This window comes from Megalops cyprinoides, chromosome 19 (genome assembly GCF_013368585.1).
Source record: "Megalops cyprinoides isolate fMegCyp1 chromosome 19, fMegCyp1.pri, whole genome shotgun sequence".
Lineage (NCBI taxonomy): Eukaryota > Metazoa > Chordata > Actinopteri > Elopiformes > Megalopidae > Megalops > Megalops cyprinoides.
The window spans coordinates 7,530,543-7,548,434 of record NC_050601.1 but is presented as its reverse complement, the minus strand read 5'-3'; the positions used below and the strand labels follow the sequence as shown (position 1 = coordinate 7,548,434).

The 17,892-nt window shown below is 42.7% G+C and overlaps 2 protein-coding genes across 2 annotated transcripts; one reads left to right on the top strand and one right to left on the bottom strand.

Moving 5' to 3' along the window:
• Positions 1 to 4,080: 4,080 nt before the first annotated feature.
• On the top strand, positions 4,081 to 7,734 carry LOC118794567 (germ cell-specific gene 1-like protein). The gene is made up of 5 exons (XM_036552826.1): positions 4,081 to 4,369; positions 5,685 to 5,732; positions 5,956 to 6,120; positions 6,507 to 6,618; positions 7,335 to 7,734. Exons 1-5 carry the CDS (start codon positions 4,081 to 4,083, stop codon positions 7,732 to 7,734), a joined length of 1,014 nt encoding a protein of 337 aa, XP_036408719.1.
• Positions 7,735 to 10,085: 2,351 nt separating this feature from the next.
• LOC118795150 (epithelial membrane protein 2-like) lies at positions 10,086 to 16,079 on the bottom strand. The gene is made up of 5 exons (XM_036553528.1): positions 15,641 to 16,079; positions 12,825 to 12,907; positions 12,238 to 12,346; positions 11,431 to 11,571; positions 10,086 to 10,336 (listed from the first exon to the last, which is right to left on the bottom strand). The coding sequence occupies exons 2-5, from the start codon at positions 12,900 to 12,902 to the stop codon at positions 10,176 to 10,178; spliced, it is 489 nt and encodes a 162-aa protein (XP_036409421.1). The 5' UTR covers positions 12,903 to 12,907; positions 15,641 to 16,079; the 3' UTR covers positions 10,086 to 10,175.
• Between the last annotated feature and the right edge of the window lie 1,813 nt (positions 16,080 to 17,892).

Here is a 17,892-nt window from a genome sequence, read left to right as displayed (position 1 = left end):
GACAGCTGAAGGTGTTATGATTAGCACTGGTTGTTATCCCTGGTGTTTCCCATGTTTGTGATGAGCGAGTTTCATATTCACTGATGTGTAAAGCATTGGTCATATTATCCTCAGTAATTGCCATTTTATCACTCTTTATCGATTGCACCACTCTGAGCATCAGTGCAGCCTTGAAGATCTGAGGAGTATATCAGATACAGACTATAGTGATCCCTTCCATTCTGGCTCAATTCATAGTGTCATATTGCTCTCATAACCTCACAGCCAGTTTGTATTCACTCTATCAATCATGCTACTGTCCAGCCCAATATGTCAATGTGTATATTTAATAACCCTCTCCCCCCTTCCTTACCCCTCAGCCAAACCCATAATACTTTCACTCCCTCAGTAACTAGCATAGTCTTACCGAAAGAACCATTGTAAGCTTTCAGTTTCTGTTCCTGGGCACCAAAGCTCCAAATGCGTTTGCTGCTGTTGAACTCGAAGTGACGCTGAGATACACCGTATTGCAAGACCGCAGAAACCAAAGGCATTGCTCATGGCTGAGTGAATTCCAAGTGCCATTTATAAAGACCAGAACCATGAGCACATGCAGGCGAGTACTGGGAAAGGTTATTTGACAGGGTGCAGTCAGAATGATAATATGCCACCAAGTTATGCACCCCCTCACTTCACTTACTTCTGCACTAAACTTCAGCTTTTGGCTTTGCCAGTTAACCCCCACCCCACCCCCAACTCCGAAAACAAGTTAATAAGTATCTCATAAACTGTTGTAATTTCAGGAACTGACGCCTTTTGTCTCCTGCTTTCTGCAGCGCCAGCCACATATTCACTGTTCTGACCACACGGCTTTAGTAGAGGCCTACTCTAATTTCTCCAGTCAGAAAAAAATGGTCTACTCTAAAGTAGTCCAACAGTCTACATTATGCACAAAGAGCAATTGATTTGATTAGCATGTACATAATTTAGTTTCACTAAACTAAAATGCCTCTGTAAATACAGAGCTTAATAATTAGCCATTACATTTACATTTGGTAGTTGGGAGTGTGAGGATGAGGTTGTTTTTAAGCATTGGAATCGTTGAGTGATTGTAGGGAGCAATGCAAAAGTTGGATTGGACACTGGATTTGTTTACACAGTAAGCCTGCTTCATGTTCACGTGGCTGTTTTGGTTTTTATCGGTTTCTATTATGAATGTACCCAGCTACTTTAGGTTGTTTGTTGGTGATTGTATTTGCAACTTAATTCATCCTGGTTATTTTACACCAGACCGGGTCAGCAGAGAGCATTGAAACATTTTCATAAAGCATTTTTTTTCTGGGGTTTTAGTCTCTTGATTTTGTTGGATCTGCATGGGTAGTTTTCTCATGACTCCACACTCTTCCCGCCACTGAGTGTCAGAGCGCCAACGAGGGAAAGGAAGGGTTGACAAGCCAGGTGCACACATTGATGAACAGAGTAATGAGGTCTTTATTCTGAGAGGGAGCTTAGCTGGGCATAAGCCGGTCCAAATCCAGCCAAGCTGCCCCCCCTCAGGTTTTCTTTTTCTTTTTTTGTGATTCTGTGTTGCCTGCGTGTTGGTTTTCCTTCCCTCATTCGACCGAAGGCAGCACCCATATAGCAAGAGGTGGGGCAGGAGTATTAAAGAGACAATGAGATCATTTGGCGGTAGAGACACCAGTGATTTATATGCTTATTCTCTGACTGTTGAGTTGGGTGCAGAGTGCTTTAAAAAAGTGAGCACTTGCATAAAACATCAATGATTTGCAAATGATAGGAGCGATGATTACTCCCCCATACTACTGTGTGCTTACTTGCGAATGTGACGTGGGCTGAGAGGGTGGCTGTAGAGGCGGCGGACGAGCATTTACAGTGAGGAGTTAAGTTCCTGGGATATGTGATCACCCAAGAGGCAACCAAGTGGCAACCAATCCTGAGAAGAGGGCAGAGGTTCAGGATTGGCCAGTGCCTACCACCATCAAGCAGGTGCGTGCATTCCTGAGGTTTGTAGGGTGGTACTGAAATTTTTATCCTGTCCTTCTCTACGATCACAGCTCCCCTTCATGGCCTGTTCACCAGAACTGCCAAAAATATAATAGGAAAAGGAAATATACAGTAACTGACCTGTGAATTGTTCCCCAGAATGTCAGAAGACATTTGTGATGTTCATACCCAAGTGTGCAACTAGCATGTTAACTAGAGTGCTAACCCCATGAATACTTCTTGTTCTTCTTCTTTCTTTGGTAATGGTCTTAAAGAAAAATATTAATTTTCCGCTCTCTGCCTTTTGGACATTTGTTCATAAAGTCTCGTTATTTTTTATTTTATTTTGTTGCCTCTTATTTTTTTTTAATTTTCTCTTTGTTAGAAAGCACACTGACAGAACTGTACGAAAAGTGCTGCATAAATCTAATGATTATAATTTTCGAAGTCACAGAATGTACAACACAGAGGTGAAGAAATAGCAGAATTGAACTCACTCTTACATTCATTGTCTCAGTCTTTTCATACCTCCTTATCTCCAGAATGTTACTCAGTCATCAGTTACTCAGGCATCAACTTCACTGTTTATGTTTGTCTAACAAACAAATTTCAAGAATTTAAGCATATGCCTTTAGGTCAAAATGTCTTTGAATGCGTGTTTCCCATTATCTTAAATCAGGTGTGTCCAGACTTTCGACCAGAACTGTATGTACCATGTAACTAAGATCGTGTAATGGCGAACGTCAAGGGAGAGGTGAAACAGACCGGGATTGGTTTGCAAGACAGACAAAAGTAGGGGATGAGCACGGAAAGAGAGACTGATGTGTAAATATAGACAGAAAATGAAAACAGATTGAACCTGGCTGTCCTCTGTGGATTAAGTGTTGTATCAATGGATTAAAAAGAGTGGATGATGTGGAGGAGGAGTTAATAAAATCACACACACTGACTTACTGACTGGGGGCAGGAGGGTACAGTACAGTAGATATACCCCCTCCCTGGAGCAAGGTTAAAACAGGGTTGAATAACACTGTGCTGACACAGAGAAAGGGATGGAGAGAAGAGGGAGGGAGGGGAGAGAGAGAGATTACTTAAACACATTTCAGTCTTTCATTCAATTCTAATGGGAACAGAGGAGAGAGAGAGGGAGACAAATAGCATCAGACAACAGGTAAGTCATATTTCGAATAATCACCTTGGCACTTGTTACCATTTCTCTTACAATGTCTGCTTCCAATTCAGTTTATTCTGCCAAAGCAAATCATTTCGGTCATACTCAATTATCTGTCTAATGTTGTTAGAGTATGATCACTACTAATTTATTTGAGCAGTGAATGTATTGATTGACTGTACGTTGCTTGCCTTTGCATTCTGAACCGCTGCCACAGACAATCTCCTCATGTTGAATTCCTTCAGTTGAATTCCACCCGCTGTTTTCGCTCACTCGCTCGCTGGGTTCCTTCCTTTTTCCCTCTCTCCCTTCTGCTGACAGTCGTTTTCTTTCGCCCTGTCACCCACTTACTGCTATCACTGACCCCACCCTATCTGTGTGTCTACACGTACCCCCACCCAAATATCAGTTCCAGTGGGTTAGGTGTTGCTGTTACATCTTCTGAAATGATTGCCGCCAGTTGTCAGAGGGTTTTTGTCGTGATACCATTAGCCCCCACTCTGTTGCGAAAAGCCAGTGTCTGCTCCCTCTGCCTCCCTTGTATTTGTGCCCTGATTTGAGAGTTGACTGATTCTTGCTTAAATACAGCAGCGGGGGTTACCTACTTTCTTTTACAAGGTCAGCGATGGCAAGGGGGACACACCTGAAACCAGCACACGTTTTGCTTGAAGTTTTATTCAGCACTTCACAAAGTACCTTAACAATTCAGCGGTGACTGAATCCTTAATGTGCATATTTACCTAAACTAAGCATGCAGAGACATACAGTACTTATCATGTACAGCATAGCAGGGGGAAAAAAAGTAGGAACCTGGCACTGATTCCAGAATGATTTGATGTGCAGCGTGTTACCAGTAGGAATTACACGCTCTCTTTCCATCTCTCTCTCTCTCTCTCTGCCTCCACCTCTCTCTCTTCACCGCAGGTATGGCTCTGCTGGCGGTGGTGCGCTCCCCGTCTCTCACTTTCCTCCAGACGGTAGTGTCCCTCCTGCTGTCGGCGGTGGCGCTCCTGTCATCCTACTGGTGCGAGGGCAGGCAGAAGGTGCCCAAGCCGCTGTGCTCCCCGACCAAGCGCACCAACTGCATCCCCATGCCGGGGCACGAGGGCGACGTGCAGTTCTCCTGGGAGACGGGCGACGACCGCTTCATCTTCCCCAGCTTCCACTCGGGCCTGTGGATCAGCTGCGAGGAGAACATCTACACCGACGAGTGGGGTGAGTGGGGGGACGTGGGACAAGTGGGGCGGTTGGTGGGGTGCCACGGGCGGGTGGGGAGAGTGGGGGTCCGTGGTTTGCGCGGGGGACGTGGGGTTGTTGGGGGTGCGTCAGTGTGGGCGAGTACCAGCTGGGGTGGATCTGCAGGCACTAGCATAGCCACCTACTCACGAAAGCTTTATGAAACAGTGTCATGTGTATGTGTATCCACAAGGAAGCGCAGGGAAAAAAATACCATTAATTAAATCATCATAAATAGAATGAGCGTAGGCCGAAAAACATATGGAGCGTATTTCAAAATGTACCAGAGCTGTGGTCGTGCAGTACGGCCCAAACTCTCGCTAAAGAGGATTACCCTGCGTCTGCTCAGGGAGATTTCAACTGCAACAGGCATGATTGAATTAAAGATTAGAATAGAAAATGGAGAAAAAGTCGACATAACACTGACACACCGACTTACCGGACTGAACTCACCATAGCATATGCATGTTAAATCTGCTCTGAGGGTTGAGAAGAATTGGGAATACTGCCTTTTTTACAGAGAAAGGGGATTTGTGGGCATTTTGTAGGAAAATGAAAATTCTCCGAAATAGTTATTCAAAACACATTGCTATGACTTAACTTATATGTTTGACCCTGGGGAAAATAATTCTTGAGGCACAGGTCAAAGAAATTTCCCCTCTGTCAAACCCAATTTCAGAGAAGACCCCTCAAATCCTGTCATTTTCAATCTTATGACAAATGCTACATATTTATGATACATGCATTGCACAGAATTGATTTGGATTGTATATGTGCGTATGGATATGAATACAACCATTAGAGGTTAGAGCCGGCATGAATGGGCAGTGATCTTATACTGGAATGTGATATAGTGCTTTTATGGAATTGAAGGCTGGGTGGCTGTAACCGACCTATGGAGGGTTTGGGGTTTTATTTAATCCCATCCATAGGATTGCGTCCAACTGTCACGTAGAGCCTATGATGACAAGTAGTGTGACTGTGATTGTGATGTATGGCAGTGTGTGTACTTGACTTCCCTTAGTTTCTAGGCTGCCTAATCAAGTTGCACAAGTTAACTTGTGGTAGGGCTTGAATAGTGTTGCATAGTGTTGCATGGCGTTGGATAGTAATACTCACACTCACTGGTAGTGTTGTTAGCCTGGTCTGACACTGTTGCTCATTCAGCTTGAATGGAGACACTTTTGTTCTTTTGTGTTGGAAGTCGCTCTGGAAAAGAGCATCTGCTGAATGAATGTAATGTTATGTAATGCAATTGCTCCGGACTCAGCTCCTCTCTCCTTCTGTCTTTCAGAGGAGAAGTGCCGCAGCTTCATGGCCCTCACTCCCCCGTCTGAGAAAGGTAATTTCCGTCTCTGCGTGCAGCGGAGGCACCTCGCCGTGCCGTTTGTTCCTCTGTCCGCACTGCTCCTGGAGAGCCGCTGTCTAGCAGGTTTTTCCAGTCCTGCTCAAACCACAAAGGTTTCTCAGAGACGAGAGGGGCCGAGCAGCGGCGGCGGCGGTGGCAGCGGCCAGCGGGCGTGTGCAGCGTGCCCGCACCGATCCTCCGCTCTCTGTCTCCGCAGGGATCCTGTGGCTGTGCGTCACCATGGAGCTGATGTACATCGGCCTGCTGAGCACCAGCTGCGTGCTGCTGCTGGTGCAGCTGTGTATGCGCACCTGGCTGCCCGACGCTCAGCGCTGGGGGCTGCTGCTCAACGCCTTCTCCGCCGTCTTCACCGTGTTAGCAGGCACGTACAGGCCCCCTGTCTGTAGCTGTGTTTGATATTAATACCGCTGCCTTGCTCTTTAGTATCGCCTTTCACCCTATCCTGCAGCTCGCGCCGTTTGTGTGTGCGAGTGCGTGTGCATGCATGCACAAGGTATGTGCCTGTCAGTGTGCTCTTTGTGTGTGTGCACATTTAAGTTAAAATTACCTTTAGTGTTATTACAGGCATTTAATAATAATTTCCAATAGTATTAATGAAGAATCATATTCATAAATAATGAATGATTTATACATATGCATGCATATATGTATATATTGTTTCTTTCTCCCTCTCTCACCACCCAAATTCTCATTCGGACACTCTCTTTCCTCCTTTACCCCCCCCCCCCCCCCCTCCCTCTCTCTCAGGGCTCTTGGGTATGGTGGCTCATATGATGTTCATGCAGGTGTTCCAGGTGACTGCCTCTATGGGGCCAGAGGACTTTAAACCACACAGCTACGGCTATTCCTGGGCGTACTAGTGAGTAACTGTCCTTATATGTCACCGTGGTGTCACTGGCATTGTCTCCTGTTCTGATTTGTGCACGAGGCTCACAAATTTTTTTGTGAGGCTGCACCTTCACATGGGAAATCAGTCAGAGCTTGGATTCCTACGAGGCAAAACATTCAGTCAGTGCACTGAATAATAACCATGCTAATAAGCATGCTACAGTATACAGTTTGCAATAGTGCTGTGATAGACTTAACAATCTTAGTTTTACACTGCATTTTAAATTCTTCTGAGGTCTCTGATCATCAATCTTTGGTTGAAGAGTTTGCTCACCTATACTTTTTTTTGTATCCATTCATTTTCACTTATTAAGTATTTTGATTATTGAATAGTGATATGTACAACTGACAGCAGTGTAGCACAGTGGTAAGGCGCACGGCTCAGAACCAAAAGGTTGCAGGTTCAGTGCCCTGTTGTGGCACTGCAGCTGTACCCCTCGGCAGAGTAATTAACCCAGAACTGCCTCTGTAAATATCCAGCAGTACAAATGGACGTGTAAAAGTTATCCATTTGTACTTAGGACATTACTTATATAACATGCTCTGCATAAGAGTGTCTGCTAAATGATAATTATGCAAAACAATGTAATATTACCATTTTACCTTTTCTCCTTTCTTTGTATTTTACTTTCCCCCTCTCTCTTCCACTTTTTTTGTCTCTCCACATCCATACGTCCGTCTTCTCAGTGTGGCTTGGGCTGCCTTCTCCCTTTGCATGTCGTCAGGCGTCTCCACACTTAACAACTACACCAAAACCGTCCTGCTAGGAAAATTCAAACACAAAGCATGGACATATCCTTGTAAAATCTCAGAAATACCTCCCCAGCCACCTCCGGCCCCCTTCTACTGCCCTCCCCCTCCACCTATACCTCCCCCATCTCCACCTCCTCCACCTCTCTCCCCTTTATCTCCTTATTACAGTCCTCCAACTCCCCAACTCCCTGCTCAAACACCCCCTTCTCCTCCACCTCTCCCTCCTTCTATGTCTCCCTATTACTCCCCCTCAGTGTCCTCCTCACCTCCCTTTCTGCCTCGACCCAGTTATATACCACATTACTCGGAAGAGGATTCTAGTGGCCCACTCTGATGATGTCACCTGAAATAAACATAGCTTTCCACCTCAAAATATTCTGTGCATTTGGTCTTGTGTTAGATTGATTTTTCCTCAGACCAGTGATGTTGCTAAACTGATTTGAACACTTCATATTTAACCCCAAACTGAAAAGTGGGATCATGGGATCTTCTTCATGTAACTAGTGCTGTGGCCCATTTATTTGCAGTGGATGCTGTTGTACGTATGCCATGAGGTTTACCCAGGAAGACCAAGGACTAACAAATCTTACATACAAATTATGATATGCATAGAATCAAATGTTGTGATGTAGACAACTTGAAAACCACTGCTCTATCCCACAAATTTTCATGTACTGTGCTACTAGTACGAAAACTCCATGTAGGATACAAGTCACCAATCTAATAACTATTGTATATGTGAATAATAAAGAGAAAATAACTTTATAATATAATGACGTTGTTTCATTTATCTATCACCTGAGGCAAATGTCAAACCAGTGAGCCTTAAGAGCGTTACTTTTTTAATGTAAAAAAAGGAATTTTATTTCAGTTTCTGTCTTTACAATGCAATTTCAAAGGACACTTTTTTTTCCCCCAAGGAATCACAGCTCTGCCACACTCAATAAATTACAAACCCAGTCAATTAAGGCTGAGTCCACTTCAGGCGGGAACTCGGGTCTGGTGTCGTACATGTGCGACTCTACAGAAGCAGTCAAGCATGATCCAACATCATCCACCAGGGATCGGTATGGCACAGCACCATGCTTCTACGGTGAGGTCAAGGAGGACATACTGATCTCACATGAGCAGATGGGGAGAAGTATGTAAAGCACCAACTCTGCCACAGTGAGGATAATTAGCGTGGAATTCACATGGGACAACAGGCGAGTCATCCAAGAGAGTATGGATGAAATTCAGATGGGGTCATACAAAGCAGTACGCGCTGTCTGCATATTCCAACAACTACTCTTATTGCACACTGAAACATACTTTTTCCAGTAAAAAATATAAATCCCTCAAAGAGTGGAAAGTAAATGTCGAAATAAGGCTTAGGAGTCATGTGCAAGAAGGATACTGATCTCAAAATGAGATGCACTTATGGAATAAACATATTTGAATATTTAAAGCTGATCTTTTCTTATTTTAAAATAATCTGATGAGACCATAGGATAATCTGGTTTTACATAAGACCAGGGTATTTTTATTACTTTTTTTTCCACAGTGCGGTGCAGGAGGATCAGTTCAGTATATTACACTACTCTCCACTGGTAATATTCATGACTTTGAGTCAAGAATGATATGGGCCAAATGTCTGACTGTTTGTGTAACCTTCATTTCATAACTATAATTTCAATGAACAAAATTAAGAGCAACCCAAGTACCACAAAATAATACAACTGTGATAATAACCATAATTAATAATGAACAAATGAATTTTAATTAAAAAATCATCAATACAATTGTATTAGACACAAGAAGCTTACTTGAAAAACAATTCTTTATTTTTACACATATCACAATGTGCTTATAAAGTCAACAAATATGTCCTATCCAGGCTCAAGGCACTGTCTTTGTACTTTCTATAAACATGCCTGAGAGATGTTTCAGTCTAGATGTAAATGTTGTTTCTGTTACTGCCTTTCTAGCGGCAGAGAATAAAAAAAACACAATAAATTGGTAAACGGATCATGGTGTTACTGCCTCAATGGTGAAAATTATTAGATTAGAACATCTAGGAATTACCTCTTGAAAGAGCTGAAAACCTTCTGCTGAATTTGTATGAAATGGAATAAGATGCCTTGCAGTGGAATAGATGAAAGCACTGTCTATGTACAACCACACAGAACAATAACATGTAACATAATAATTTGCATAGTCAAAAGTATTTAAAAATATATGAAGCTGCCCAGTTAGAAATTTGGTTAGTATTACTTTTTTAATTCCAGTACTGAGATATAGTGTATGGAGTTTAATCTGTATTTTATAATGGAGAAATATTTGGTCCTTTTAATCCTAATATGGTTTTTGTTAGTGCCACCACTGTTTTCTTGTCTGTTATTTCCTCTCTACTCTCCTCTCTCCTTTATATAGGATTTACAGAAATTGAGAAATAAATATGTCAAGCCTAATACAAAAACTGTTAGTTAAAGAGTTACTCCATGTGTTTCTCACCCTTCATCCCCCCTCTCTTCCATCCCATTCCATCCTCTTATATTCTTCTTTCCTCTTTAACTATTTCTACAAATAAAGTTGTTTTTATAGGATTCTGCAACTATTTAAAACATTACGTGACTCAGAATGTAAAGAAGAATAGAAAAGTAAGGATATCCCACCCCCCCCCCCCTCCTCCTCCTCCTCCCCCCACCCCCATATCTCCATTTCTACATATTGGGTTTTTCTTTCATTGCTTTTTGTCCTCTAATGATGATGTGCCTCGTTCTTCCGTCCCAGGCCTTACGCTGTCTTCTTGCGTAGAACGAAGTAGATGATGCTGGAGATGAAGGTGAGGACGAAGGAGATCCACGCTAGGATGAAGGAGTGTCCGTACCAGCCATTCTTCTCGTCCTTGTGGAAGATGTCGGTGTAGATGGAGGCAGCGATCATGATACACAGGCCTGAGAGAGTGAAGGGGGTGGGGGGGTGGGGGGGAGGAGTGGAGGGGAGGAGAGAGAAGAGAGAGGAAAGGACGAGAAGAAGAGGTTAGTAAGTGACAAATAAAAAACATGCTTCTAGAAAGCTAAAAGGCCACCGTTGACCTGTGGGATCTGTTCCAAGATCCAGTGCCACTCCTACTGTGCATTCCTGGCCATGAATTAAGGCCTCACAGCCCGGAATAATTACAAACACATCGTGGCTGTTGTCTGATTAAGATCTGATGATCCGGACAGAGGATTTCAGTCATGCCACTGACTGACAGCTTCTATGCAAAAAAAAAAAAAAATCCTAAACGAACCAGCATTCAGTTATGTGTGATTTTTCAAAATATGTTTCCTTCTCTTCATCAGTGAGAAAGGCAGAAGATCCCACACATTTTGTACTAGTCTACTGATCTCAAGTACTGCACAGACTACAAGCACAAGCTTGCATATATAAAAGCCCTATAAATACACATATAGACCCTAACACCAGTTATAGGTCCAGTCAAAAATACTTTATCAATGGAAATAAATATGTCAGATTCCACCCTTTAACATGAAAATTCTGTCCATGCCTTGTTAAACTGATAGTTAATAAACAAAAGAGGTACACTCACATCTAAGGAATTTTTTAAGTTCTGGGTGTGGTGTGGCCAAATTACTTTAAGCCATACATCGTGTGTGTACTACAATTGCTAAGATCTGCCTGTAAATAGTCTGGTCTCCATATATGTTTTTTTATATGCTCTTTTCATATAGTAATGTGACATCACACACTTGACAAGCATTTAACTGCAGACACACCCTGGCTTGAATAATTGTTGGGATGAGGTCACCACCACTGACGTGGTCTCTATATATACCTCAACCTTTTGTGTGCCTTTGAGGCTTGATGAAGACCTGTCTGGTCAAAAAATCGCCTAGTAAACACTTCCTCAGGAGCAACACAACAGCAAGCTGAAAATTATCAGAACTATTTAAATTAGAGGCTGGAACCATTTGGCTGCACACATAAGAAACATTGCCTGTGCAGTTTCCCTTGTGATTAACAACGTCTTGACTCTAGGACTTACAGGCAATGAGCTGGAAGATTCCGGAGAAGGTGAATCTCTGTCCCTTGGCCAGGGTGAAGAGCTGACCCACAAACACAAACAGCCCCAAGATGGCGAATATGCAGGCCAGCACCGTGGTGGCCTGCACTGCCTGGAGATACTCTGTAGGGGGAGACAGAGAGGTGGTTTATGCAATGCAGACAAACAGCAGACACAACTATATATTAGCTTCCCAGTATCAGACAGTTATCCAAAGTCCACAGAGCAGTATTGCCAAAGTAAGGAAGCAAATAAATAAGAATAAAAAGTTGTCTTTAAAGGAACAATTAACAGGACCATACTAATAGAAAACAAATATTCTCCCAATGTACTACACAATCATTTTTACTATAGTCCAGAACACCACCTTCCCTTTCTAGAACTCTTTGAAAAACTAACTTACACTGATAAGAACAGAAATAATAATAAATATGTTTTGTTGTTATGCAATGACTATCCTTTGTTCAAGCTATGGCAATGACACTCTTTGGCTGTGAGATAAATATTTCTTCCTCGCTCTGAACAAGTAACACATTTTTCTCCATGGGATACATATTTGATATTAATTATTATACATGTATATATATACAAACCATGTACATTTGTGCAGTGTACTTACACTGCCTTCTCTGATTGTATTATGATTAACTGTGTGTGCCAATAATTAACTGTACATCATTTCACAGCACTGACAGTGGCACAGGGACTGAGTGATTTCTATACAGTTTACAGAAGGCAGATCTTTGCCCATCCCGACTGCACTGACAAATAACATGTTTGCGGGTTTACCGTGGTGCTGTTGGTAGTACTCTGGCAGTTCAGTGTAGTTCCACACTCCATTCATCTTCACCCATCTCGCCCATATGTCTGTGGAAATTGTGTCTGTGAACCACCAGGCCTGAGAAAAACAGGATTTAATACAATAACAGAAGGACAAGCACAGCCATCCGTTTTTCACAAGTTTGGGGTTATAAAGATCAAAAGAATGCACAACCTGTAATGCTATAATGGCTCTCAGGTTTAGTTACGACAGTCCCAAAAAACAACTTTTCAACCTGTCAGGTTTTCTTAGACAAGCGGTTAAACAAAAAAAAAAAATGGCATTCACACAGTGACAGTGGCACGATGACGCAACGTGGGCTAACCTGTCTCCCTCATGTCAGGCATGTCAGTCAGCTCAGTTATGTGCTTCAGCAAACAAACCACAAATATCTGTGCCAGCCCAAAACCAACAAGGCACAGCAGTGCAAGCACTGGTTTGGTCAAAAAACTTTTCTCTGCATTTTATCAGTTCTGGCAATGTGTGTATTCTGCTAATGTCTGGATTTATCTGCTAAGGTGCTGAGAAAGAGAGAGAGAGGGAAGGGCGCACTTACATTGTCAATTGTCGCAACGAGGAGGAGGATGATGGTGGTGATGTGAAGGAGGAAGATTCCGCCCAGGAGAACCAGCATGGTGACTGAGAGGGAGAGGGAGAGAGAGACACAAGAGAAGCTTGAGAGGAACGCTACGGTAATTATGATGGCTGACTGTGCTGCACATTGGCTTTGGCCTTCAGTGTAACTTGGTGAAATAAAGGCGAGGGACAGGACTGGCGGGGGGGAGAGCACAGCGTAGCTACAGCACTGGAGATCAGCCGAAGTGCAGTGGAGTGCGGCGGTTAGCACCCCTGCTAGTCATGGAAACAGCCCTCAAGTTTTATCCCCTCAGGGCAAGACATGCACAAATTCTATTGGGTACAAAATGCACACTGGCACAGCACTTCAGGACTCCAGACACAGAGAGGTTGCTCCAAGAAAGAGACAGAGAGAGACCGGTAAATTGGTCTGAATGCAAACACAGATAAATTGACTGGACACCACCACCTTGTGCTATAGGAAAAAGAGAGGGAGACAGGGAGTGCTAAAAAGAGAGGTATTGGTGGGGCGATGCGTTGCAACTTGTTCCCTGACGTTTCACAAAAACACCACTCCTTAAAATAACAGCACCGAATACCTGACTACCTGTCAGCCCCACACCCCAGCGCCGCCTGTACACATACCTTAACATGCACACAAATCCACCGCAATCGAGAAACCGCTGCACTCAACACTAACCAACACTTATTACTGGTGTATTTAAGTTCATTGTTTTACTCCAGTGTGTATGTATTATCGTATTATTGCAGCGTGTCAGAATATCAAACCGAACAGTTAGTCCTGTTCATCCATCCATTCATTCATTTATTCTATTCATACAATTATTCATTCATTTAGCAGATGTCTTCATCCCAGGCAATCCTTACTGTTTATGTACTTCTACACCAATTTCATTTCAGAACAAATTATTAAGTACATAATGGAATTATTAAACGTATAACAGAAATTAATGTTTTAGGTTTGGTAGGCAATTTGTGCGCAAGGAACAAAGTAATGTGACAAGGTAGCAGTAGCAATCGCAGTGTGGAATAGCTTTTTAGAGACTGAAATCTAATCTGGACAGTGGCTGGTTTGAATCCCAGGCTGTATTATATCATTGAGCAATCAGAATTGCTTCATTACATTATTACATTATGTTTCTGAGCAGACATTCTTATCCAGAGTGACTTGTATAGCAAGCTTACAACTTTTCATAGCATAGCTTAACAACATATTTTTACACATTACCCATTCACACAGTTTCATATGTACTGAGGTTAATTCAGGTTAGGTGTCTTGCCCAAGGGTACAATAGCAGTGACCTGCCTGGGAATCAAACTAGCAACCTTCTGGTTTACAAGTCCTGTTCCTTACCACTACACTGATCTGTCCTACACTGCTTCAGAGTTATGTAACACGTGTTTAATAAAATTACATTTATGAACATGTATATAATAAAAATACTGAAAAGCACCCTGTGCAATACATGTACATAAGGTCATACCGAGCATTAACCTGGGGTGTACAACAAAAAACAATGCAGGATACTCTTGGTCAATATATTCATTTTATGTATTTCGTGTGTCATTGGTGAGAGGCATTTGAACTAGTTAGATACAGAATATACGGACACAAATCATAATGTTTAATTACACTAGGTACTTGAAAATACGAACGATATGGGGCTCACCCTGTACAACATGTGCACCCTGTCCAGTCCATGTAGGACTGACAGGAAGAGGTTTAATTTGACTGAAGACATATTTAAATCCTAATGATGGCGTAAAGAGACAGACTAGAACCCAGATTCCAAGCAATGATTGATTCACAAGTTACACCTAGAGGCTGTGGAAAAAAATAACGCCGCAATGAGGCCCTGCACGCTAGCTTCTTTGAGTTCAAAACACAGGTGTCTCAAGCATTACATTCCAAACCGCTCCCTCCTCCCTTCAGCAATTCCGATCTGAGATCAGCACTTCGCGCCGTTCGCCGAAATCTTTGCGGACTCCTTTCTACTCAGTCACGACAGAGGGGGAGGGTTAACTCTAACGATCATCAATATGAAAATTATTTCATACACTGCAGGGAATTTCCGCCCTGTTATTTTCACTAATTACCACAACTCGGATCGTGTGATCCAATTTTAAACATCTGATTCGTCCATGTGAAAGTTTTTTTTTAGTGGTGAAAGTATTTGCACTCTGGGAAGTGGATTACGCAAAATATTATCTGAAAAGTAACTACTCGCTTAAAAAACAAACGTGAAGCAGGCACAACCTGCTCTCTACTCAATCACAGAAAAACCTTACTGCCAAACGAGTAAATTTTATACCAGACAGAATACGACATAATACAACAAAATAACAATAAAGACATATTACAATCTTAATCGTTAACAATGTAAACCTACAATATAATCTTTGCTGTCATATCTGAACATGGAGTATAGCGTGGTAGCTAAAAGTAACTGGCTACGCCCCTCCTGCGTTTCCAACAATCAAGTATTATAAATTGGCAAATTTGTAAACTTTTTGAGAAGTTGCATGTGCACACACAGGGAAGGTTACAACTGAATATACAGTTCATCCTTTAAAACTGGTGTAGTGTGTCTATGGCAGGATGTGTTATGCATATAATCTTTGTAATCGTACCTAGTTAATTGTATGCCAGAAAGTTTACGAAACCAAACACACGACATAAGTATACAGATTTACAATAGCACCTCTGAAACTCATAATGGAGTTTATTCCATTCAGTCTAATTAGTTCTAGGCAGCAGTACTCGCGAGCACTTACCTGTTAAGTAATGGAAAATGGACCAGTCGTACCCTTTCAAATGTTGCTGAAGTTATGAATGGTGGTAAAAAAAAACTTCTCTCTTTTAACGTTCAGGCCTAAGACGCTTATATGTTTGTGTTTTCCCCTTACCGTACGCTATTCATCTGTTTTTTAAAAAGTTTGGTTCCGGTCCAAATATGATGCACCGCCCAACCAACTATATTACAGCATTAAAGATGGAAAATGCCTGCTAGAACTTGTGTAAAACAAATTCAGATTAACTAACAGATATCTATAGTAGCCTACAGATAAATCGTTACACGTTAAGGGGTGTTTGCTAGCTGTAAGAAGCGAAGTTCTTGTGCCGCCGGAGAGATGTGGGGAGTTTTCTGTTTATCTTTCTCGAAGACAGCTTCTTTCTTGACGCCCCTTTTCTTGGGCTTACCCGTTCCAAATTTTGGAAACTCATACGAGAGCTGGACCCGCCCAGCCAAGGGAGTCGGCACAGACACACATCTGCACCTCCTCCCCTCAATCTCAGAATCTCCTCCCTCTCCTCCCCACCCAAGTACACCCACACGTCCCTGTGTCTCATTCCTAGACTGTCATTCATAGTTAAATGTATGCGCATTTCCCATCAGTGTAGTACAGTCTTTCCCATTGACTCCAGATTCCATTAGTGATGTGAGGGGGCTGTTAATGTAATTATGCGATTAAAACGTATGATTTGAAAAAAAAAAATAAATAAAAATGTAAAGCTTATGATTTGCAAAGCATTAATAAATTAACGGTGTCCAAAACTATGTTTGCCCATACACTCTGTTTCCAAGGTTACTGTTTGTTTCCTTTCATATCTACATCTACCATGCCTCATCCTCCACAAACACCCCCCCCCCCCCCCCCCCCCCCCCCCCCCGAAACACACTCTCTCTCTCTCTCTCTCTCTCTTTCTCTCTCCTCTCTGTGTATTTTATGTGTATTTTTTTTTCTTTGCATTTTACAGGGTCTGTGGTTACACATTTGTTTTCATTGGAGGTCTTGTCTTTGTAATTCTATTCTCTTCAATTTACAATGTGTGTGCATGGGTGAAATGAGTCATTCATGTTTGAGGAACTACCAAAATATTGTCATCGATTCAGCATGCGCTGCCATGGCGATCAGCCAGTGTCGTCCCCTCTCTCCCTCTCCCTTGACTCACTTACATGGTCGCTGTAGTATTAGTCTACAAAACAGGGCTGCGATATTTAGACTGCCCCCCCCCCCTTTCTTTCTCTCTCTCTCTCTCTCTCTCTCTCTCTCTCTCTCTCTCTCTCTCTCTCTCTCTCTCTCTCTCTCTCTCTCCCCCTCTCTCTCTCTTCCTATCCCTCTCTCTCTCTGCTAGGGGAGTCAGGGTGATGGAATGTAGTCGGTTGGGAAGCAGGGGAGAGAAAACCAGGGCATGTCATAGCCTGCAAAAGAGAGAGAGAGAGAGACAGCATGTAAGAAAAGAAGAGCAAGAGAGAGGGATAGAGAAAGAGAAAAACAGAGAGAGGTTAAAATCTGTAAAAACACATAACGATTCATCCTTAGCAAGCAGTTATACACCTAATTTCGCCTGGAGATATGGATGCTACATGTCAGAGGAAGCACAGCGTCCATCTCCCCACCATAAAAACACACATTTTTGGTGTGGCTGTTTAGGGTGGGGCAATAATCAAAACACTGAGACCATCATTTTTGCAACAATGATGTTATTACATTATTCACTTCCTGTAACTACTTTCCTTATAATCAAATAACTATGTCTTGTGATGAACAATGATATACAATTCAAAGTTTTCTTGACTCATTCTGCCCCCAAAAGTGCTCTTGTCAACAAATAAAGCGTCTCTAAATAATCTATTTTTTTCTGACAAATCCTTTCCAAAAGTAGTGATTGCACCACACACACCCCACCCTGCAGCTGCCGGCCAGCCTCGCCCTGCTTCACAGCCAGGATCATATCAACGGCCCTCCGGCAGTCTTTGGCCTGGGGGTGTATGGTTGCACAGGACCCTTCGCTTGGCCACCAGACAGACTCCTGACACCAAGCCGAGTTCCACCAGCTGCCTGACGCGCCCCTGTATTCAACGTCTTTTGCTTTGAGTGGGAAGAGAGAGCAAGAGAGAAATAGAAGAACAGAGGGATATAATGTTAAAACCCCATTCAGGCGGGGAACGTCTCATACAGGACACCGCCCAAAAGGTAAATTCACAGAAAGCAGCAGAACGGGGTGGTGTGGCACCTGTCAG

Excerpts from the sequence above, each read along its gene's own strand:
- LOC118795150 (XM_036553528.1), bottom strand. The coding sequence starts at position 12,902 with ATGCTGGTTCTCCTGGGCGGAATCTTCCTCCTTCACATCACCACCATC. Across the intron at positions 12,347-12,824 it reads TCGTTGCGACAATTGACAAT|GCCTGGTGGTTCACAGACAC; the intron begins GTAAGTGCGCCC and ends TGTTTTTCTCAG. Across the intron at positions 11,572-12,237 it reads GTACTACCAACAGCACCACG|AGTATCTCCAGGCAGTGCAG; the intron begins GTAAACCCGCAA and ends CTCCCCCTACAG.
- LOC118794567 (XM_036552826.1), top strand. The coding sequence starts at position 4,081 with ATGGCTCTGCTGGCGGTGGTGCGCTCCCCGTCTCTCACTTTCCTCCAG. Across the intron at positions 4,370-5,684 it reads CATCTACACCGACGAGTGGG|AGGAGAAGTGCCGCAGCTTC; the intron begins GTGAGTGGGGGG and ends TCTGTCTTTCAG. Across the intron at positions 6,619-7,334 it reads GGCTATTCCTGGGCGTACTA|TGTGGCTTGGGCTGCCTTCT; the intron begins GTGAGTAACTGT and ends CCGTCTTCTCAG.